The following is a 23,256-nucleotide window of genomic DNA, read 5'->3' on the forward strand; positions in this document are numbered from 1 at the left end:
GAAGACCTGGAGAGGCCCCCTCAGGCAGTCACTATGCTGTATTGTGTATGTTGGCTTGGTCTCATTTTGCTTTTTATTCAGTTTGGCTAGTTAATGTTGTTCTATGTACACTTTGTATCTTTCTTGAATGTTATGCGAGCCACAATGAAAAGTGGATAGAAATGTAAATTTAAAAAAAAAACCATAGGCACTTTTCTGGGACCTGCCTATAATATATTCATGTTTAAGGAAGTTTCACCCCCTCTGGGATTAAGCGGAAAGAAGCTGAGCCTGTTTCTTCCCCTCTGGGAATCGCACTGATGAAATATGCCAAAAGGGCTACTTTTTTTTTCTATTTAAGTGAAGAGGTCCACGTTAATTATTCCTGCTCAAGCAGGAGCTTCCCGTGCCGTGGTTCGCTTGTGAACACAGTGGCAGTTCCTGAACTGGGCCATCGCACACTGTCTTAGTACTAGCGGGAGACTGGCACTATCCATACAGCACGGGGGTCTTAATGCCCGAAAGAAACGGTTTCAGATCCTTCTTCGCTCGTTACGTGCCCTGGTGGATGGCACTGCTTAGTTCTGCATGCTTCTGGAATTGATGCAGCTTTTTCAGACTGGGCCTGGAGAAAGCTGGGGCTGTCACCTTTCATTGGGCCAACAGACAGGAATCAAATAAAGGGATGACATTTGGACAACTGTTTTGTTTCTTTAAATATGACTCCCTTTGATACCCATCCTTTTTATCTACTGTGCTTCAAGCCCCCATGTTGGCAGGTGGCTGGAGACGACGCTTCCTCTGGGGCAGACCCCCTTCAGTGCTATCTCCGGGGGTAAGGAGGAAGGGGGGGGGGTCACTTTTGCAATTCTCAGCAATCCCCCTTCCTTATACCAAGCAGTGGCATACTAAGGGGGGGTGTGGGGGTGCGGTCTGCCCTGGGTGACAGCCAGGAGGGGGTTGCCATTAAAAGGTCAGCAGCTGCGAGTGGTGTAAGACAGTGAGGACAGCGGCCAGGTAGCTGCAGGCAGCTAAAGAGGGAGAGGGCCAGAATTATCACCCGTGAGCCTATGTGATTGAGAGAGGAAGGGTGTATAAGATTGGGTATGTATGTGAGGAAGAGATTGGGAGCCTGTGTGTGTGTGTGTGTGTATGGGAAGGGAGTGAGAGAGTGTGCATGTGTGTGTGTGTGAGAAAGAGATTGGGAGCTTGCATGTGTGTATGGGAAGGGAGTGAGAGAGTGTGCATGTGTGTGTGTGTGTGTATGTGAGGAAGAGATTGGGAGCCTGTGTGTGTATGGGAAGGGAGTGAGAGAGTGTGCATGTGTGTGTGTGTGTGTGTGTGTATGTGTATGTGAGGAAGAGATTGGGAGCTTGCATGTGTGTATGGGAAGGGAGTGAGAGAGTGTGCATGTGTGTGTGTGTGTATGTGAGGAAGAGATTGGGAGCTTGCATGTGTGTATGGGAACGGAGTGAGAGAGTGTGCATGTGTGTGTGTGTATATGTGAGGAAGAGATTGGGAGCTTGCATGTGTGTGTGTGTGTGTGTGTATGTGAGGAAGAGATTGGGAGCCTGTGTGTGTATGGGAAGGGAGTGAGAGAGTGTGCATGTGTGTGTGTATGTGAGGAAGAGATTGGGAGCTTGCATGTGTGTATGGGAAGGGAGTGAGAGAGTGTGCACGTGTGTGTGTGTGTGTATGTGAGGAAGAGATTGGGAGCTTGCATGTGTGTATGGGAAGGGAGTGAGAGAGTGTGCATGTGTGTGTGTATGTGAGAAAGAGATTGGGAGCTTGCATGTGTGTATGGGAAGGAAATGAGAGAGTGTGCATATGTGTGTGTGTGTGTGTGTGTGAGAAAGAGATTGGGAGCTTGCATGTGTGTATGGGAAGGGAGTGAGAGAGTGTGCATGTGTGTGTGTGTGTATGTGAGGAAGAGATTGGGAGCCTGTGTGTGTGTATGTGAGAAAGAGATTGGGAGCTTGCATGTGTGTATGGGAAGGAAGTGAGAGAGTGTGCATATGTGTGTGTGTGTGTGTGTGTGTATGTGAGAAAGAGATTGGGAGCTTGCATGTGTGTATGGGAAGGGAGTGAGAGAGTGTGCATGTGTGGATGTGAGGAAGAGATTGGGAGCCTGTGTGTGTGTGTATGGGAAGGGAGTGAGAGAGTGTGCATGTGTGTGTGTGTGTGTATGTGAGGAAGAGATTGGGAGCCTGTGTGTGTGTGTGTGTATGGGAAGGGAGTGAGAGAGTGTGCATGTGTGTGTGTGTGTATGTGAGAAAGAGATTGGGAGCCTGTGTGTGTGTGTATGGGAAGGGAGTGAGAGAGTGTGCGTGTGTGTGTGTGTATGTGAGAAAGAGATTGGGAGCCTGTGTGTGTGTGTATGGGAAGGGAGTGAGAGAGTGTGCGTGTGTGTGTGTGTATGTGAGAAAGAGATTGGGAGCTTGCATGTGTGTATGGAACGTGTGTGTCTATGTAAGTAAGAGACTGGGAGTGTGTGTGTGTGTATGGGAGTGAGGGTGCGTGTTTGTGTGTGAGAGGGGGAGCCTATGTGAAGGGGTGTGAAAGTCTGAGGGAAAGACAAATGGAGGGAGCCTGCTGTGCAGGGGGTTGTGAGAGTGTGTGCAAGAGAGAGAGTAAGTCTGTGTGAGGGAAAGGGGCACTGGAAATCACTGGAGGGGAGGGGCGTGAACCTTTGGGGGGGTGCCAAATACTTTAGGTACGACAGACTTGAGCACAGCACCCCTTTTACAAAACACTCAAATCCCATTGAGCAGGAAACCTGAACCCCACACTTCTGTTTGTCTCTGCAAATTAAAAACTGACAAAACGTATCTTCCCGCCCTGACTACTACAAGATGTACTCCATGTCAGGCTAGTGTTCAGTCCAGAAATAGTGTACTGTGCTTGATATTTTATATATGTGATTTTACATTTGGAAACCACAGCAGTATTACCTTGAGTGTCGGAATAGAAGTAGTTTTAAAATAAAATAAAATAAGTATACTCCTGGGGGAATTCTCCACAAATTCTTAGCTCCACAATAGCGCAGATTTCCCCTCCTACACAGCATTTCCATTTTTTGCACAGAATTTGGAGCAGGCCCAGCATGCCACAAGCTGTGCCCATCTCACTTCTAGCAAAGGTGGAACAGGCCCCGACGTGCCGCTAGCAGAGCCCATCCTGCTCATGGCAAAGATGTGAAAGGCCCAGTGAGAGAGTGAGAGTGAATGACAGCCTGTGTGTAAGGGCGAGTATGTGTGAGACAGGAAGTTTGTGTGAAGGCGCGTGGGTATGTGTGCCAGAGAAATCCTATGTGAGGAGATTGTGAGGGAGTGTGTATATATGTGAGAGACTGGGAGCTGGTATAGTGAAAAAGGGATTGTGTGTGTATATGTGAGGGAGTGAGGGGTGTGTTTTGTTTGTGAGGGAGGGAGCATGTGTGAAGGGGTGTGTGTGTGTGAAAGAGAGAGCAAGTCTGTGTGAAGGGATGTGTGTGTGAGAGAGAGGGAACCTGTATGCAGGGGCGTGTGCAAGAGAGAGAGGGAACCTGGATGAGAGTGTGTACAAGAGCGAGAGAGAGCCTGTGTGAGGATGTGTGTGTGTGTGTGTGAGAGAGAGAGAGGGACAGAAAAAGCCTGTTGAGGGGCATTATTAAGAGAGGAGTCAAACTCTGGGCGTGGAGATAGAATGGAAGGGATGAGATAGTGGAGGGTGTAGGAGTTGGGACCTGAGAGGGCAAAGCGAAAGGGGTCTGGCCAGAGGAGTAGAGAGAAAGGGTAGAAGGGACACTCTTACATTGTACTTCTAGGGAAATTCTGCTCAAAATATTTAAAAAACCCTCTGCTTCTTTAAGTAATCATTTTTCTGTATTACATTTTAAGTGAATTACTCAAAGGCTGTCATGTATATTGTGCTATTTTGACCAATATAAAGTATGCAGAATTTTGCAGAACTTTAAATTTTTGTGCGCAGAATTCCCCCAGGAGTAAAGGTCCAGTTCCCAAGCTACAGAGCCATCAAAAAGACTGCAGGCCAGGGTGCTGAGTGATGCAAAGCATTTCGTGTTCAAATACGAGCAATGGCCCTGTTCCTACACATGGGCCATAGATAGATCTGTTAAGCAGTGTCATGTTACTACGGGCTGAAGAAGGAAGCTCCCATCTGTATCACAGGCTCTTCCATTCCCTGGTTTGCCAAAAGACCTAAGGAACATCTAATTTATTCCCTCTCCCCCACCACTGGATGTGATGTACCCATGGTGAAACAAATTATATTCCTCTGTCCTGTCTCAGCTATTCCGTTATACTTAACATGAATGTATTTACTCTGCATACATTTTCACTATCAAGGGATCGTTATTATTATTCTGCTCAGATCCAATAATGTTTCTAAAAATCAGAATATTCCCCCTATAGTGTGGCATTTATATTATTATGACATACTGGCTAATTCTTTTGGCAAACCTATCTCAAATGGTATATAATTAGTGTATAAATGCAAAGTACTGGGGGGGGGGGGGGTGTCAAAGATCTGAAAATTTGTACAGAACACTTGTTTTGCTCCTTATTCTGCTTTTGTCATTATGGTTGTTTATGACTTGTGTATCTTTCAATAAACATCGAATTACAAAGAAAGAAATGCAAAGTATTACACACTGAGTGGCACAATTCCTCTATTCAGCTTTTTAAACTCTGATTATTATTTCTGTCACTGATTTGGGACCTCATTTGTGCAGGTACGCTTCCTAGTGCCTTCCACCTGGAAATGTTTGTTACAAAAGGAACATCGAAAAAGGCCCTGTCCGTTCAAAGTAAAGAAAGTTTTGTGCAAATAAAATAACTGTGGGGTATTTCTGCAGTAAGAATGAAATACCTAATGTACATGATAAAATAACAGGATTCAGCGGTAATAGTTCCCCAGGTTTTGGACAGCTCAAACAGAAGAGGAAAAGAAATACTGTCATGCCCCAGCTTCTGTGCGACCTCGTGACCCCTTGGCCACTGGCTCCAAAACCTTTTCCCTTCAGATGCCACTGCAGCAAAATCCTAGGAGGCACTCAGCATGACGCACCCTGAAAAGACTGCTCTGATAGGACCAGGTAAGGTGGCTTACAGAGGGCCCTCCTGGGCTTTACAGGCAGAATGGCAGTGTTGCACAGAGCAATGAAGACCCCGACGTTACCTATCTACAACTCCATGTATGGCCCCTAAGACAGTCGCTTAACCTCCCTGTGTTCAAGCTGCACTAATGATGCACAGATGTTGCAACCAGATGAACTGCCTAGCACGGTGACGACATGTAGTTAGGACTGTGATCTTATACTCCGCCCATAATTGGGGTATTCACTGAGTGGGGGGGGGGGGGGCATAGGGTTGACTGGATTCTGATAACATACAGAATATTTTGGGGCCCTTTTGCACAGGTGGTGCTACTTTATTAATATTCTCCTGTAGTAACACAGGACTCTGAAAAGTTTTCCCTAGACAGAAGGATCAGGAATAAATGGGTGGGGACTGTGAAAAGCCCTTCTGAGAGAGTGCTCCTAGAAGAACAGGCGTTTTCTTCCATATACAGTAGACCTGGCCATTTTAAGAGAAAGTGGCAGGAGGCCATCGGGCGTGGCCAGGGCTAGACCCAGTAACTGCAGGGGCACCCATCGCCATATTTGAAACGGGTGGGGCAGCTGTGGGTCTCCTTTGATTTCCTAAGGGAACAAACTGCAGCAGACCTTTGAACAGACATTCTTGGAGGGCCAGTCTAGTAAATAAAAAGGCAGGAGCCTTGACAAGATGGTCTGATGAGGAAAATGGGATCCGAGCGGGAGTTTGTTTGTTTTCTTTAATGTGAAGAAGACTCTGGAATGATAAGCATGGGGAGAATGGCTGATATGTTCCCAGGCATACTTCAGCCTCTTAGGCGTGATATAACCAGGAATGGCTGCACCCTGAATCAGTGAACTAAATTAGTGTTCCAGCTTGCTCAGTCTCTCAGCCTTGCACCACCGGGCTATCTCCTTTCAGAATAAAGGAGGAGAGTAAAACTCCAGCCGCTGCCTCTGAGCGTTCAAACTGCCTTTACTTTTCGTCTTTTCCTACAGGAGAGGGATGGTCCTGCCTGCATCTGACAGATACTACTGCACAGTGCACACCAGCTTTCGACCCGATCGTTTGCAAGTTGCAACTTAGTGTGCAAACTTGACCCTTCCTGGTGATCCCTGCGTTCAGTAGCCACGCGGACAGAACCAGAACGAGCCCATGCTCAAAACAGTTTCAAACTCGGGCTAATTCAGCCCGCCTGTGCCCAAGCCATAGGCTTCTGCTTTAAGGACCTGCAGAAAGCGGGTCAGGCTGGCAGGGTGGATGACACTCCTGGAGAGTACAGCCAGGCGTGCCAAAGTTTTCATCGGGAGATCTAACAAGCAAAGACACGTATTCTGCGGGTCGCACCCGAAGACCAGCTAAGGGCTGCAAGACTGGCTGTCGCCCAGACTCTCCCCCCGCCCCGATCGGCACGCTGGGCAAATTATGACAAGAGTAAGGCGAGTAGGAAAAAAAAAAAGAACTTTACAGACCCTTGGCAAGCAAAAAAAAACCAAAACAAATCTATCGCTTCCCAACACAGAGCAGCCGGCTCTTCCACCCACCACCCCCCCCCCTGGCATAGTTTGCTAGGAAAAGCAGGGCTGGCAGCCAGCGAGCGGGCCCCCACCTCCACCCCACCCACCTGGTAGATCATGACTTTGAAGTTGCGGCGCTTCAGCAGCTCCGACTCGTTGACCTCCAGCTTCTTGATCTGGCCGGCCTGGCGCTCCAGGCTCTGCCGCACCGTCTTCACGTTGACGCTGACCTTGCGCACCTTCTCCAGCAGCTTGTTCACCGTGTTGCTGGTGCTGCTGTGCGCCTTGCTCAGCTTGCCCAGCTCGCCCTGGATGCCGCTCACGGCGCTCTCCATCTCCTGCTGCCGCTCCTCCAGCTGGCTCTGCGTCAGCTGGATCTGGTCCACGGCGCCGATGATCTTGTCCAGCAGGGTCAGCACCATCACGCCGTTGATCTGGTCCGGCTTGATGGGCGCCTCCTCCGGCTCCGGGGTGCCGGAGGCGGCGGCGGCGGCGGACGGCTCGTCCGCGGCTTCGTCCGCGGGCAGCGGCTGCTCGACGATGTGCAGGACGGTGTCCGTCATCATGGCACAGGGGGGGGGGAGAGAGGCGCGAGTAACGGTCGCGAGGGATCGGGGAGGGAAAAGACGACGGTGGCCCGAGGCTGCTGCTGCTATAAGGCTGGGTCGGCCGGGACGGGAGCCAGCGGGAGTGCGGCGCGCAGCCCCGTGCCTGGATCTGGGACGCTCCGTGCTGGGAACCTCCCTGCGAGGAAAAAAAAATCCTACCAGGCTCCCCCGACCATTGGCTGACTCCACCTCGGCTGGGGGAAGCGCAGCCCCCAAACCCTCTGCCCGATCCCACCCTTTCTGAGCTGCGATTCAAATAGCTGCTGGGTGGGGGTGAGTGGGAGGCGATTGCAGGCGAGGACATGCAAGCCAGGCACTGATCGCCGAGGAATGTGCAAGGGGGGGTGCAAGGAGGGCAAAGAGGAAAGAAGAGAGCCAGGGCCCTGTTTGGTGGAAAAAAAAAAAAACAGCCAAAAGCTAAACTCACTTGGGATGAAGTCTACCGTGCGAGCACGATGCTTTGCGAGCTAGAAATAGAGCTTTCCTTGTTCTTGGGCTCCTAACTGTGACTGTTTTGTACCTTGCAGGGCCAGAGCCATGAAAATGATACCTGTGTTTACCCAGCCAGCAGCCCTGCAGTGAGAGAATGAACCTTACCCTACAGCCCTAAACGGTTGCAGTAAATAAAATCCCTCTCCTCCACCCCCCCACTCAGCAAAACAGTTACTTTTATTCGGTTCCATATGACATTTTTGTTACCAATTAATTTCGTTTGGAGATTGCTCCAGGCTATAGAATAACTTCCCCACTATATAGTCCATACTGAAGTTTGGAAATTGATTGCAATAAAAGACACCCAGACCTCTCCTACTTTTGGGACAATCCAAATGTGCTTCAGCAATAAAGGAAACCTTTTCTGGAGTGATCCTATTTTCAGGAAAAAAAAATCATGCAGTTAGAATTAGTAAAGATCCTTTACTTACTAAAAGAAAAAAAATACATTCTTTAATTTAGCGTGGTATACAATTTTGTTCACCCCTTTGAGTGTGCAGAGAGTGTGCTCTATCGGCAGAGGGCATGCAGAGACTCAATAGCAATGTTTCCCAACCGATGTGCCCTGGCACCCTGTTGTGCCTTCAGACCTGATCAGGTGTGCCACCGAAAAGTCATCACTGCCAGACCAGGCCTGAGCTGTGCTCTCATCACCTCATAGCCAGAGTCCTTCCAGCCTGGGCCCTATCCCCAGGCTATAAGTGAGACAAGGAGAGATGCACTGAGTGAGCACTGGATGTGACTCACTTTCAGTTATGAGGACAGCAGCTCTGGCAGCTGCGGTAAGTAACTGACAGGCCGATTCAGTACGGTGCTCGCGGCCGTTTGGCTGCGTGTTTTCGATGCGCGTCTATTACCCCTTATACTGTAAAGGGTAATAGCACCTTGAAAACGTGCGTCCGAACTCGTGAAAACTAATAGCGCTCATTACATGCAAATGCATGTTGATGAGCCTATTAGTTGGTCGCCCGGGATACTGAAAGTAAAATGTACGGCCAAGCTGCACATTTTACTCTCAAAAATTAACACCTGCCCAAAGGCAGGCGTTAATCATAGACAGCACCAGGAAAGTGTACAGAAAAGCAGAAAAAACTGCTTTTCTGTACACCCTCTGATTTAATATCATAGCGATATTAAGTCGGAGGTCCCAAAAATAAAAAAAAAAAAAACTTAAAAAAAAAAAATCTGTCCGTCGGTCCACGAGTTCAAAAACGGATGCCTAGGTTTGCCAGCATCCGTTTTCCAAACCCATGGATGTCAGCGGGTTCGAAAACCGACGCCGGTAAAATTAAGCGTCAGTTGTTGGACCCGCTGACAGCCGCGCTTCCGCTAATAAGGAGGTGCTAGGGACGCGCTGGTGTCCCTAGCGCCTCCTTATTAGCGCGGGCCCTAATTTAAATAGAGAATTGCGCGCCCAGGAAAGGTGCCTGGGCACGCGTCGGGAGAGCGGGCGCTCAACACTGAGCGCCAGCTCTCCTGCAGGTATTATTGCATCAGCCTGTGAGTCGGCTGCCCACACCACTCCGAATTCTGCCTTCTCCTACACTTGTATATAGAGGGAGCTGGTTCGTCGTGATGGGTTCATATATATATTCATCTTCCCCCGCTTTGTTTTAAAATGTGGAAGAGGGCATGGTGGGGGTACCAGTACTTTCCTAGCTCTTCTTCTGGCAATGAGTCCTCCTCATATCCAGACTGCCTGTTCCATGGAAGCTGGTGTGTCACACTACGTTTTTGTACTTCGGGTGTGAAAAGTTTGGGAATCGCTGTGGAAGGTTCTAGTGCTGAATTTCCCTTCCCTTGCAAGAGGGAGGCAGTTTGCTCTTTCCTTCCCAATCCCCCCACCACTGAAGCTGGGAAGCAATTTATTTCTTTTGTTATATGAGAGAAGGAGCTGAAGTTTGATCCACTGGAGGTGAGAAAGTGACCCTTCTAGAGAGAGGAGTCTGGTGCCCACATTTGCACCCCATGCAGAGTAGTTAAATCACAAGCAGATTGTGATACATTACAGGAGGACCTTGCGAGACTGGAAGATTGGGCATCCAAATGGCAGATGAAATTTAATGTGGACAAGTGCAAGGTGTTGCATATAGGGAAAAATAACCCTTGCTGTAGTTACACGATGTTAGGTTCCATATTAGGTGCTACAACCCAGGAAAAAGATTTAAGCACCATAGTGGATAATACTTTAAAATCATCGGCTCAGTGTGCTGCAGCAGTCAAAAAAAGCAAACAATGTTAGGAATTATTAGGAAGGGAATGGTTAATAAAATGGAAAATGTCATAATGCCTCTATATCGCTCCATGGTGAGACCGCACCTTGAATTCTGTGTACAGTGGTTCAATAGTTGCGATGGAGAAGGTACAGAGAAGGGCAACTAAAATGATAAAGGGGATGGAACAGCTCCCCTATGAGGAAAGGCTGAAGAGGTTAGGGCTGATCAGCTTGGAGAAGAGACGGCTGACGGGGGATATGATAGAGGTCTTTAAGATCGTGAGAGGTCTTGAACGAGTAAGAACATAAGAACATAAGAAAATGCCATACTGGGTCAGACCAAGGGTCCATCAAGCCCAGCATCCTGTTTCCAACAGTGGCCAATCCAGGCCATAAGAACCTGGCAAGTACCCAAAAACTAAGTCCATTCCATGTAACCATTGCTAATGGCAGTGGCTATTCTCTAAGTGAACTTAATAGCAGGTAATGGACTTCTCCTCCAAGAACTTATCCAATCCTTTTTTAAACACAGCTATACTAATAATATACACTAATATACACTTTCAAATAATAGAAGGATTAGGGGATATTCCATGAAGTTAGCAAGTAGCACATTTAAGACTAATCAGAGAAAATTCTTTTTCACTCAACGCACAATAAAGCTCTGGAATTTGTTGCCAGAGGATGTGGTTAGTGCAGTTAGTGTAGCTGGGTTCAAAAAAGGTTTGGATAATTTCTTGGAGGAAAAGTCCATTGACGGCTATTAATCAAGTTTACTTAGGGAATAGCCACTGCTATTAATTGCATCAGTAGCATGGGATCTTCTTAGTGTTTGGGTACTTGCCAGGTTCTTGTGGCCTGGTTTGGCCTCTGTTGGAAACAGGATGCTGGGCTTGATGGACCCTTGGTCTGACCCAGGATGGCAAGTTCTTATGTTCTTATGTAAAAACAAACTCCTACTTCAAGTCCCGTCACCAAAAACTACCAGACTATTTTCCACGAGAGAGCGTGCATTCTCAGTAGCCGGACTCATACTTTGGAACTCCATTCCATCAGAAATTCGTTTAATTCCAGATAAAAATCTGTTCAAGAAAGCCATCAAACCCTATCTCTTTATACAAGCCTTTCCTGATCTATGCAAAACTTGTCACGTGAATTAGTCTTATTTTTTAGTTCATCTCTTGTTTATTTTATGTTTTCAAGTTATATATGTGTTTTGTATCATTTTAAGGATGTTTTATGTTTATTATTTAATTATGTTTATTTATTTAAGTTCTTTTAATATACCGATGCTCAAGACAATGTCTTATTTTAAATGATATTATGTATGTTACATTGTATTCCACCCGAACCTGGGAGGGACGGGATATTAATACGTTTAAATACATAAATAAATAAATAAAAGGGACAGTGCTAAGAACTTTCTAGTAGATTGAAGAAGAGAATGATGTTTCCATATGCTGCAATGATGTTTCCATATGCTGCAATGTGAGCTTATAGACAGCATTAAGGAAACTCCTAGACTTATCCAGGACTGAAAATGTAAGTAAACTGCATGTGAGAAAGCACGTTCTGTGGCAGCCAGTATTTATATGTGCTTGGGAAAAAGAGTCCCAATCCTCCAGTATTCCAGTGGTGGGCAAAGGACATTATCTTCTTAGAAATAACCTGCTGAGTAGGAAGCAGTTGGAGTTTGTGTTGGAAGAGAGGAAGGTCATGTCTGTTCAAGTAATTTCCATGTTGCAATTTTGTACAGACTGTTTGGAAAAACTGCCCTCATGAGGAGCCTAAGTACAGCTGATGTAAATAGCTATCTGCTTTCGAGTAGAGAACAACTCCTTGGGAACCCAAAAAATCCAGGGTGGTTGCTTTATTTGTGATATGATCAACTGGAATAACTAAAAATTGTGTTTCTCTCACTTGAGGGTCTTGAAGATAGTACTCTTCCCATCCCCACCCTAATGGACAAGAATGTGTGCAGCCCTTTGAGGTTTAAATGAATACCAGAGATATATAAAAATGGCGCCCAACATGGGGCTTATCCAGTGCTAAGGACTTTTATAACCTTGTTTTTGCAAGGTTGGGACTTTATGCCTCATGGCCATTTCCCCCATCATTTTTTAAAGAGGCATAGCTCAGCATGCCAAAATGTGAGCATGCCCAATATAGTGTGGTCTGCATCACTACAGTGTAGCCAACTTGTGCGTGAGAAGATCGCTAAGAGCATAGAGTGCATGCACAGGCAAGAAGGGTGTTGGAAGATTGTTGTCCATGTCCAGCACTGGATAAAATCCAGTGAAGAAAGAGTGAAGAAACGTGTGGGTGTTTATTTTCTGGCAAGATGCTAACCACTGCAATGGCACACTGATTTGAAGGCTTGATTTGACTGGCTGTCAAGGATGGCCAGATAGTGCTAAGATTACAATGTGGAGTATGGAAACTCCCTAGACTAGATGTATGAAGGAGTTTACTGCAAGGCCTATAAAACCCTTTGTTCACCACAGTGACCCCCATAAAGTTGCAAGTTCCAAAGGACTTTGAGAGGTCCCAATGTTTCAATTTCAATGGCACAGCCTAGGAAGGTCTTGAGCAGATCTCAACCATGATATAATTTTCCTCGGGGGATGGGTTGGAGCAGACTGTAAAATCTGCAAGAACTGGGAGGATCAAAGTTTTGCTCCCAGTTAGGTCTGGCCCTCAACTATTTCAGAAGCTCGATCACTCGCTTTGAGTAGCATTTCTTTCGTCTGAGTCCATAACTGATGGATATCATCAGCAGTGGATTGAGCTGCTGGGGACGTTACTGAGAGTTTCAGTGGAAGTGGCGGTGATGGTGAATGTCCATATACCACTTCAAAAGGTGTTGATCCAGTGGATGTTGCTGGATGAGAATTAATGGCGAATTCAGCTCATGGTAACAGTTCGGCCCAGTTATTCTGACGGCAACTCACATAGGCCCGAATGAACTGTTTCAGGGTCCTAGTCATCCTTCTGTTTGGCCATTTGATTGAGGATGATAGGCAGATGTATAATCTAGAGAGATGTCAAAGAGTTTGCACAAGGCCTTCCAGAATTTTGCCATATACTGTGATCCTCGATTCGCGACTATGTGCTTCGGTAGGCCATGAAGGCGAAAGATGTGGGTTATGAAGAGCTTCACAAGCTCCAAGGCTGAAGGTAAGCCAGGCAGCGCCAAGAAATGGACCATCTTGCTGAAGCAGTCGACTGTGACCCAAATAGTATTCATACCTCCAGAGAGGGGAAGATCAACTACAAAGTCAGTAGCGATATGCATCCAGGGCTGTTCCAGAGCTGGAAGCAGTTGTAGCAATCCCCACAGTTGGCCAGAAGTAGGTTTGTGCTTGGCACAGTTGGCACAAGATGCTACGTAGGAGAGCGTATCTTCCTTGATAGTTGGCCACCAATAATACTTCTGGAGCTTCAGCAGGGTACGGCATTGACCAGGATGGCCAGCCAGCTTGGAATCGTGTGCCCAACAGAGCACAGTATGAGTAGCCGCAAGATGACTTTCTTTGGGTCGATTATATGCTGAGGTTCTTCTGGAACATCCTCTGAGAAAAGGAGCATGACAGGGCATCAGCTCTGGTATTCTTGTCTCCGGGACGATATTTGAGCACGAAGTCAAAACGGTTAAAAAATAAGGACCATCTGGCTTGTCTATGGTTAAGACGTTGCGCATGGCAGAGATACTCTAGATTTTTATGGTCCGTAAACACGGTAATTTGATTCGAGCCAAGGCCGCCATTCCTTGAATGCCAACTTAATAGCCATGAGCTCTTTATCTCCCATCCCATAGTTGTTCTCTGCCAGAGAGAAACATCATGAGAAAAAGGAGCAGGGACATAAGGATTTGGAGTCTCTGGTTTGGCTCAATACAGCCCCCACACCGACATCAGAAGCATCGACCTCTACGATGAATGGCTTGTCGGGGTCTGGATGATGCAGGCATGGTTCAGTGGAAAAGGCAGTCTTTAAATCCTCAAACGCGGATATGGCCTCCGCAGACCATTTAGAAGCATTGGCCCCTTTCCGGGTCATTGCAGTTAAGGGCACCATTAAAGAAGAATAGTTCTTTATACAGCTTCTATAGTAATTAGTAAACCCCAAAAATCATCTCAGGGCCTTCAGGCTGGTAGGTTGGGACCAATTTTTAAAACTCTCTAATTTTTGGGGATCCATCTGGAAGCCATCTTTAAACCCAATGTAGCCAAGAAAAGGCACAGAGTCCTTATGAAATTCGCACTTGGATAGCTTGGCGTAGAGCCGATGTTCTCAAAGTCTTCGTAGTACTTGTTTGACGTCCTCTAGATGAGTAGACAAGTCCTGAGAAAATATCAGGATATCATCTAGGTACACTACGACACTCTTGTACAACAGGTCCCGCAAGATGTTGTTCTTCATGTTTTGGAACACAGCGGTTGCGTTGCACAGGCCGAAGGATATTACTAAGTACTCAAAATGACCATCTCGAGTGTTGAAGGCTGTTTTCCATTTGTCGCCACTGCAAATGTGAACTAAGTTATAGGCCCCCTTCAGGTCAAGTTTCGAGAATATCTTGGCAGCTTGAAGCCAGTTGAACAGCTCTGAGATTAAAGGCAGGGGGTATCGATCTTTGATCGTGATCTCGTGCAGACCTCGACAGTCAATACAAGGACGTAAGGTACCGTCCTTCTTTCCCACAAAGAAGAAGCCTGCGCCAGCTGGAGACTTTGATGGTCTAATGAATCCTTTCTGTAAATTCTCCTCGATGTATTCGGACATAGCCTTATTCTCTATTGCAGAGAGTGGATAGACACGTCCTTTAGGATGTTCAGTGTTCGGTTTCAGCCTTATGGCACAGTCGTAAGATCTGTGTGGAGGAAGGATGTCAGCAGCTTCTTTGGAGACCACATCAGCGAATGATGCGTATTGAGGCGGCAGTCCTGGCATCACTGGAGTTGTAGGCATGCAGAGGACAGGAGAAACCTCCTTAAGGCACTTGCCATGACAATCTGGGCCCCAGCAGGAGAGTTCCAAGGTGGTCCAGTCGAATTGAGGCTGATGCGATTGCAACCAGGGTAACCCCAGAACGATAGGGTGCATGGCCTTCTCTAACACAGAGAAGGAAATCAACTGAGTATGGAGGGCTTCGGTGCGGAGGGTTACCGGTTCGGTGCGACGGGTCACATCACCCGGCAAAGGCTCTCCATGGATAGATGATAAGAGCAGTGGAATCTTCAAAGTGACGAGGGGAATCCTCAAATGTTCCACTAGGCGTCGAAGTATAAAGTTGCCTCCTGCCCCTTAATCCACCAGGGCAAGAGTTTGAATTTCGGACGGTCCGCAGATCAGGGAGACTGAGAGAGAGAGCGGAGGAGAGGGTGTAGTAAGGCCTAAGAACAGTCGTCCTGCAGGACTTAGGCCCATCCGTTTCCCAGATGAATTGGGCATGTCAGGACATCGTGACCAGCTTGCCCACAGTACATACACAGGCCATGCCTCTTCCGAAGTCTTCTCTCTTTTGCAGTCAAGTGACTGTGACCAAGTTGCATCGGTTCCTCTCCACTGGCGACAGGTATTGCTGGAATCATCTGAAGTGCAGGTTTAACACGAACCTCCTTCTGAACTGGTCCTTTACTAGGCTTGAGTTCCTTCACCTTATCACGAAGCCGGTGGTCAATTCTAGTAGCCAAAGCCATTAGTTCATCCAGCAAGTCACGAGTGGCCAGCTTGTCTTTCAAGCGAGTATCCAGTCCTCTGAAGAAGAGGGTTTTCAGACATTTAGAATCCCAGCATAATTCGGTAGCAAGAGGCTTGAATTCTACTGCGAAATCAGCCAGTGGTCGGTTGCCTTGCTTCAGGTCCACCAAAGCAGAACCAGCAACAGTCACTCGAGCAGGATCATCAAAAACGGATTTAAACAAATCCAGAAAGCGTCAATATCCTGCAGAATTGGATCCTTTCATTCCCACAGCGTTGAAGCCCAAGACAAGGCCCTTCCATCAAGATAAGATAGAATATAAATAGTCTTGGCATAGGCTGTGGGGAAGTGAGAAGGCTGTAATGCGAAATGCATGCAGCACTGATTTAGGAAACCTCTAGTTCTTTGAATCCCTCCAGAGAAATGAACTGGAGTAGCCAGAGGTACCATAGTCTTTATAGTTACTTCATTACTGGAAGCAGCGCTTTGATTCTTCTGTGCGTGCAGCTGATGAAATGCAGAAGTGAGTTTCTCCAATGCATCCTGTTGTTCAGCGATGCGCCGGGCCAGGCTGGGAATGGCCTGCAAGGCATTGAGCTTAGCCGGATTCATGGAGTTAGCAATCTGTTATAGTTAGTGAGGTTTGGGTGGACCCTTGGACACTGTGGCAGCTGTCCACGCCCACGAGGGGAAGTCCCATGAGGGGCCACAGGTCAGGCTTAGCTCTGGACATACAAACACACAGGCCAATACAGTACAGTGCGCTCTGACAGAGCGCACTGTTAGCCTGCTCTTGGACGCGTGTTTTCCCTTACCCCTTATTCAGTAAGGGGAGGAAAACGCGCGTCCAACCCGCGGCACCTAATAGGGCCCTCAACATGCAAATGCATGTTGAGGGCCCTATTAGGTATGCGCACGGGATACAAAAAGTAAAATGTGCAGCCAAGCCGCACATTTTACGTTCAGAAATTAGCACCGACCCAAAGGTCGGCGCTAATTTCTTCCAGCACTGGGAAAGTGCACAGAAAAGCAGTAAAAACTGCTTTTCTGTGCACCCTCTGACTTAATATCATAGCGATATTAAGTCGGAGGTCCCGAAGAGTAAAAAAAGTAAAAAAAAAAAATTTGAATTCGGCCTGCGGCTGTCGGGCCGAAAACTGGACACTCAATTTTGCCGGCATCCGGTTTCCGAGCCCATGGCTGTCAGCGGGCTCAAGAACCGATGCCGGCAAAATTGAGTGTCGGCTGTCAAACCCGCTGACAGCCGCCGCTCCTGTCAAAAAGGAGGCACTAGGGACGCGCTAGTGTCCCTAGCGCCTCCTTTTCCACGTTTCTACCGTGCCACCTAATTTGAATACTGCATCGCGCATACCGGCGAGGGGCCGGTGTGCGCGCCGGGAGAACGGGCGTTCGTCCGCTCTCTCACGGACTTTACTGAATCGGCCTGACAGATAGTTCTTTATTTAGACAGTTTAGAGAAGCCACCAAAGGTGGCAGTAGTGAGTTGAAAATGTAGGCTGGGCTAGTATTCCCCAGGGCGCTGGAACAGCTGTTTCTCCAGTAGCAGTGCTGTAGTGGAGAGAACTGAGAAAGTGAGTACAATAGAACATTCACAGAGTCCCAAGTATGGAGAAGCCCCGAGATAGGAAGAGCTGGCCCTCTAGGAACGAGTACCAGATCCCTGGAGGTAGAGAGACTTGTTGGCAAAGTACTCACACAGCAGTTCCATGTAAGATATGGCACTGGCGCTGGAACGGGGGCAGGCCCTCGAGGAGCGAGTACCTGGTTCCAGGGAGACAGCTCTGAGGAGTAGATGATAGTAGTACTCACTGATGGTATCTGTAGCGAATTCCTCCAAGTAGGAAGGAGATAGATGCAGGCAGCGGGTCAGGGAACATGGGCCCTCAAGGAGCGAGTACCGGTTACCTGGCAGCAACCTGAAAGAAGCAGAGAGGCCCCCAAGGAGCGGGTACCTCGTTAGCAGAAAGAGTCCAGTGGAAGTTGGAAGGCAGAGTAGCTGGGTACGGAGAGCAAATCCTATCCGTAAGATTCCCCCTTGCTAACTCAACGGCTAGCAATAAACAGTAGGCTTAAATATACGAGCAGCGTGACGTCATCACAGGAGGAATGCCCCTGAGGAATGAGCCAATGAGGAAATAAGAATGAGGGCCACGCGGCGTGTGTGCCCTAAGGTATCTGGAGAGCACAGCGGGAGGCAGCACCCAAGCCGGTCCAAGGACGCCGGAGAGGACGGCAGACGGATGCCACGGCAGCCAGAAGTCCATCAAGAGCAAGAGGAGTCGCAGAAAAGGAAAGTAGGTGGAGTGAAGCTGTTGGGCAGCGATGGTCACAACACCAGGTCAGTGAGTTGGAGCCCAGCTGCTACAAATCTATCCAACTTTGCCCCAGAACTGATGGAGACTGAATTCATTATCTCAGTGAATGAGACAGAAAGCAGGAAAGTTGCTCTTACACAAGAAGGGTTTACCCATTCCAACCACCATTTACTTGGCAAGGTTGCTGAGGAGTTAAGGTCAGTGTCATGGGTGGAACCTTGAATGCCTGGATGCTTCAAGTTACAATGCTTGAGCAGATCCACCATGTAGTCCAATTGGAAGCTTCTATATCCCTACTTGCCTTTGTGGGTAATGAATAGAGTGGAAAGCATACAAGGTTCTTGGGTTAGAGAGGCTATCCCAGAAAGACTCAAAGAACACTTCCCTTGCAAGCATCTAAATATAGAGGATGATACATTTCAGCACTTGATAAGACCTGCTGCCACTCTATAGTCTGTTCTAAATACTTATCTGCTATCTGCCTTTAAGTGAAGACATCAAATCATTGGGAACATAAAAACCCAGCATTTTGTACTTTATTTGTGATACCAACTGGACTAAACTACGGTAAGCGCGGGTGTTTCCCTCACTTGAAGGCTGTTTTGTTTGTCTTGGTTAGTGATCTGCATCTATATTAGTTTTTTTTTAATTGTTTAATTATGGATGCATTACTGTAAACTGCCTAGCATGGTTGCTTTTATAGGCGGTATATAAGAACTTTTAATAAATAAATAAGGCCATTTGAATAATACTTCTTCCATTGGAGCAGACTTGCTGTGCCCATCTGAGGTTTAAGAGAAAGCCAGCATAACAAATTAATTTGGGATTCAAGAAAAATGTCCTGGAATTCTTATTTTCCCTTTTTCTTCACCTCTGTGTTTTTACTTGAAAAACTGAGTGTAATGATTACCTTTGACAGAATATAAATACTTTTAGATACCTGAAATTTTACAAAATTTAATAAATGAAAAACTGAGCAGAATCTGTGTAGAGATGTACATGCCTGAAATGGCCAGACAGAAAACAAATGGACACAGTAGGATTGGATAGGCAGATTCAAGCAGGTTCAGCAATTGGCTTGAATTTCAGTACTTATAAACCATCTTTCTGTATCATACAATGTATCCAAAGAGGTGTGCACACAGTAAACACAGAATTACAAGATAAAAAACATCAAATAAAATACAAACATAATGCAGAGATAAAATACTTTGTCATATTGTATCATAGCCAGAGTTTAGGATATTATAATTCCTCCTCTGAAGCACTTACAATGTAAGAAACTGCAGTAACATAATAATAGGAAAAAAGAAGGCTACAAGGCCCATTAAGTTCGCATTTCCTATTTGTCATTCATTTTTGAGAAATGTTGAGAAAAGAGGAAGCTGGGGTGCTGAGGTTCCTCCTTGCACACCTGAGCATGTTCAGATAATCTTCACTTTTGGGAAGACAGTTTTATCTGGAGGTTATCTAGACAAGTCATTGCCTTTTCTAAACTCTGTAATGGAAAACAGGCTGGCTCTGTGGCTCAGGCGATAGTGCTGCAGCATGGGGGATCCGGGTTTGGATCTCCGATCCACTGGGGAGCCCAATAAGATCTGGGAGTATTGCAGAGGTGATGCACTTAGGCTAGAGAGGCAGTGGGAGAGACAGCGGACACTACATGGCAGCTCCCGCAGGCCAATGAATGGTGTTGATGGTGCACTTGGGTGCAGGCACCCCCTACAATCCTCGACTCAGGTCAGCAAGTTGCTTGCATATGCTGCTAGGAAACGTGGGAGCAGAGACTGTCAAGAAAAGAAAAATGGAGGAACAATGACAAAAAAAAAAGAAGAGCAAAATTTACACTGGTACTCATATTAGGAGGCACATTAAATCAACAGAGAACATTAAAGAATGATTTTCTGTTTGTCAGTAACAAATGCCCTTGGAGGTGTTCATTGTTCTCCATAAGTGTCTCCTGTCCTCCAGTCACACTGACAAAGAAGATCTTAATGAAGATGTTTTAATCTTTTAACTTATAACCCCCGTAATGGATTAGTACAGCATGCACTAGGACGTGTAAGAATAGGCACAGCATTGTTCCAGCATAAATACGTAGCATGCCCAGGGTGTATTCTGACCTGATAGCTTCCTGCCCCATCTCTTGCTCATTGATGTTGCCAGAAAGCTAGATTATTTTAAATTTGATTTCATTTTCTTTATGAAAGTCTTTGTCCTTTATGGTGCCATTTTCACTGATAAGTAGCAGGGCAATCAAGACTATGCGGATTGTTCCTAAGTCCATGGGTACGATTCTCCCATGGGCTTAGCACCAGTTTTCAAGGAGAAAAGTACATGCGCATTTGTGTCAGCTTTTTCTGCAGATGCTTTTTCCCTGGTAAACAATGCGCAGGGTGTGGAAAATGCAAACCTACGGGCATTGTTGCCTTCCCTGACCTAACCCCATCTCTGAGCCCAGCTACTTTTCCGGCAGGTAAAATTATGCACATTGTTGATCCCCCTTGCATACTTTTACCCACATACAGGTTGGGAAACATTCAGTTTCTCTAGATCAGTCGTTCTCAACCAGCGTGTCGGGTCACACTGGTGTGTCACCAGGGGGCGGAAGGTGCGTCACCAACAATTCGACATAGCAAGTAGGGATGTGAATCGTTTTAGGACGATTAAAATTATCGTCCGATAATTTTAATATCGTCTTAAACCGTTATGGAACACAATACAATACAGATTCTAACGATTTATCGTTATAAATCGTTAGAATCGTGAGCCGGCACACTAAAACCCCCTAAAACCCACCCCCGACCCTTTAAATTAAATCCCCCACCCTCCCGAACCCCCCCCAAATAACTTAAATAACCTGCGGGTCCAGCGGCGGTCCGGAACGGCAGCGGTCCGGAACGGGCTCCTGCTCCTGCATCTTGTCGTCTTCGGCCGGCGCCATTTTCCAAAATGGCGCCGAAAAATGGCGGCGGCCATAGATGAAAAAGATTGGACGGCAGGAGGTCCTTCCGGACCCCCGCTGGGCTTTTGGCGAGTCTCGTGGGGGTCAGGAGGCCCCCCACAAGCTGGCCAAAAGTTCCTGGAGGTCCAGCGGGGGTCAGGGAGCGATTTCCCGCCGCGAATCGTTTTCGTACGGAAAATGGCGCCGGCAGGAGATCGACTGCAGGAGGTCGTTCAGCGAGGCGCCCCGAGGAGCCGGTTCCGGACCGCTGCCGTTCCGGACCGCCGCTGGACCCGCAGGTTATTTAAGTTATTTGGGGGTGGGGGATTTAATTTAAAGGGTCGGGGGTGGGTTTTAGGGGGTTTTAATGTGCCGGTTTTTCGATTTTTCGATTTTTTAACGATTTTTCATGATATTTTACCCCCCCAAACGGCAACAATACGATTCCCTCCCCCTCCCAGCCGAAATCGATCGTTAAGACGATCGAGGACACGATTCACATCCCTAATAGCAAGCCTCTGCTTTCTATAACAGCCACATGTGCTTGCTGCTTGAGGAGGGTGCAGAATAAGGAGCTGGGTACTTAAAATTCCCCATCACTGCTCCCTGTTCCTGCTTTTCCCCTCACCCCTGGCCATCATTGCCACCACCAATCCAAGCTAGAAATGTTGCAGGCATGCCCCCCCCCCCCCCCCGGCTATCTTGGAGTTGCAGATTTTCTCTGTATGCTTGTTTTTAATTTATGGTCTTTTATTCTATATTAGATAAGGGTCCGTCTGCATTCTGCATGTTTGACAGAGCTGAGGGACTCTGCTAACTAGGATGTAGATTCTGTGTAGGGATCTAGAGCAGTCTGGCTTGCTTTGTTTTATATTTGCAGTCTTGCTTTTTCATAGGTAAGGCTGTTGCTGCTCAAGTCCTGGGTGTTAGTACTCTTATCGTATGGCTGCTATGCTATATAACTTCTACATGTATTTTTAGCAGGTTTTCATGTTATTTCACAAAGTGCCTGGCAGGGAAGGGATTTTGAAGTACTATTACTGAGGGGATACCAGAATTTGAATATATTTTTTGTATGGTGAGTTGAAAGGGGAAATTTCCCAGCCCTGCTCTGTATAAACTCCAGAAGAGGTCAGAACTTCCTGAGGTTGACAGTGAAATGCATGAGAGTTTGTCTGTATCAATAAACCTTGTGCTGCATATGCATATCAGACCCAGATTTCTCACTGATGCAGTAAGTAAAGATTAAAATTGTGAAAAAAATGTAATAATGGTATTTTACAAGTGTTATGTTTATGGAAGAATGTGAACCCTAGGGTGAGATGAGAGGTGTCTCCGCCCACAGGGAGGAGCCCTGTGAGCCTCGCCGTCAGCAGGCGCAGACTCAGTGGCGTGGAACACAGCTAGAAGTAGAGACTTTATTATACATGGAGAAAACAATAATGTCCACAGAATAGCAGATGTAATAGTATAGTTCTGAGCAATGTGGAATGCCCAGAGTGAGACCACAGATGAGAAGATCCGGTAGTGGCCCGCGGAGTGGGGTATGCTGATACTGTCGGTATAGTAGATGTTGAAGCACTGGCAGAGATGCCAGAACCCTGAAGTAGCTCCCGAAGTTGGTGTGCAGATATTCTGTAGTGCAGGAAAGCCGAATGACTTTTATCGAAGGAAGGTGGTAGTGGCCCGAGATATGGGGTACACTGCGTAGGATCCTTAGCACAGTTCGTATAGTAGTTTCGGGGGTGGCGACGTGGGCGTGGTTTCGGCCCGGGGGTGTTCTGGGGGCGTGGCCGCGGCCTCCGGACCAGCCCCTGGGACCAGAACACGGAGCGGGGCTGCCGGCCGGCGCGCGCAAAGTTAGGGGGGGGTTTAGATAAGGCCGGGGGGGGGTGGGTTAGGTAGGGGAAGGTGGGGGGAGGGCGAAGGAAAGTTCCCTCTGAGGCCGCTCCGAAATCGGAGCGGCCTCGGAGGGAACAGGCAGCGTGCGCTGGGCTTGGCGCGCGCAGGTTGCACAAATGTGCACCCCCTTGCACGTGCCGACCCCGGATTTTATAAGATACGCGTGGCTACTCGCGTATCTTATAAAATCCAGCGTACTTTTGTTCGCGCCTGGTGTGCGAACAAAAGTACACGATCGCGCAATTTTTTAAAATCTACCCCTAAGTGAACTTAATAGCAGGTAATGGACTTCTCCTCCAAGAACTTATCCAATCCTTTTTTAAACACCGCTATACTAACTGCACTAACCACATCCTCTGGCAACAAATTCCAGAGTTTAATTATGCGTTGAGTATAAAAGAACTTTCTCCGATTAGTTTTAAATCTGCCCCATGCTAACTTCATGGAGTGCCCCCTAGTTTTTCTA

General features: G+C 47.2%; 1 protein-coding gene across 1 annotated transcript in view; it reads right to left on the reverse strand.

Annotated features, from left to right (window-relative positions):
* The window catches only part of CAVIN1 (caveolae associated protein 1), a 49,708-nt gene extending 42,380 nt beyond the window's left edge, over positions 1-7,328 (reverse strand). Inside the window, exon 1 of the mRNA XM_029572172.1 lies at positions 6,700-7,328. Coding sequence (XP_029428032.1) covers positions 6,700-7,158 — 459 coding nt within the window. The 5' untranslated portion in view covers positions 7,159-7,328. The remainder of the gene's footprint in view (positions 1-6,699) is intronic.
* Between the last annotated feature and the right edge of the window lie 15,928 nt (positions 7,329-23,256).

Source organism: Rhinatrema bivittatum, chromosome 12, assembly GCF_901001135.1.
Source record: "Rhinatrema bivittatum chromosome 12, aRhiBiv1.1, whole genome shotgun sequence".
In the NCBI taxonomy this organism is placed as follows: domain Eukaryota; kingdom Metazoa; phylum Chordata; class Amphibia; order Gymnophiona; family Rhinatrematidae; genus Rhinatrema; species Rhinatrema bivittatum.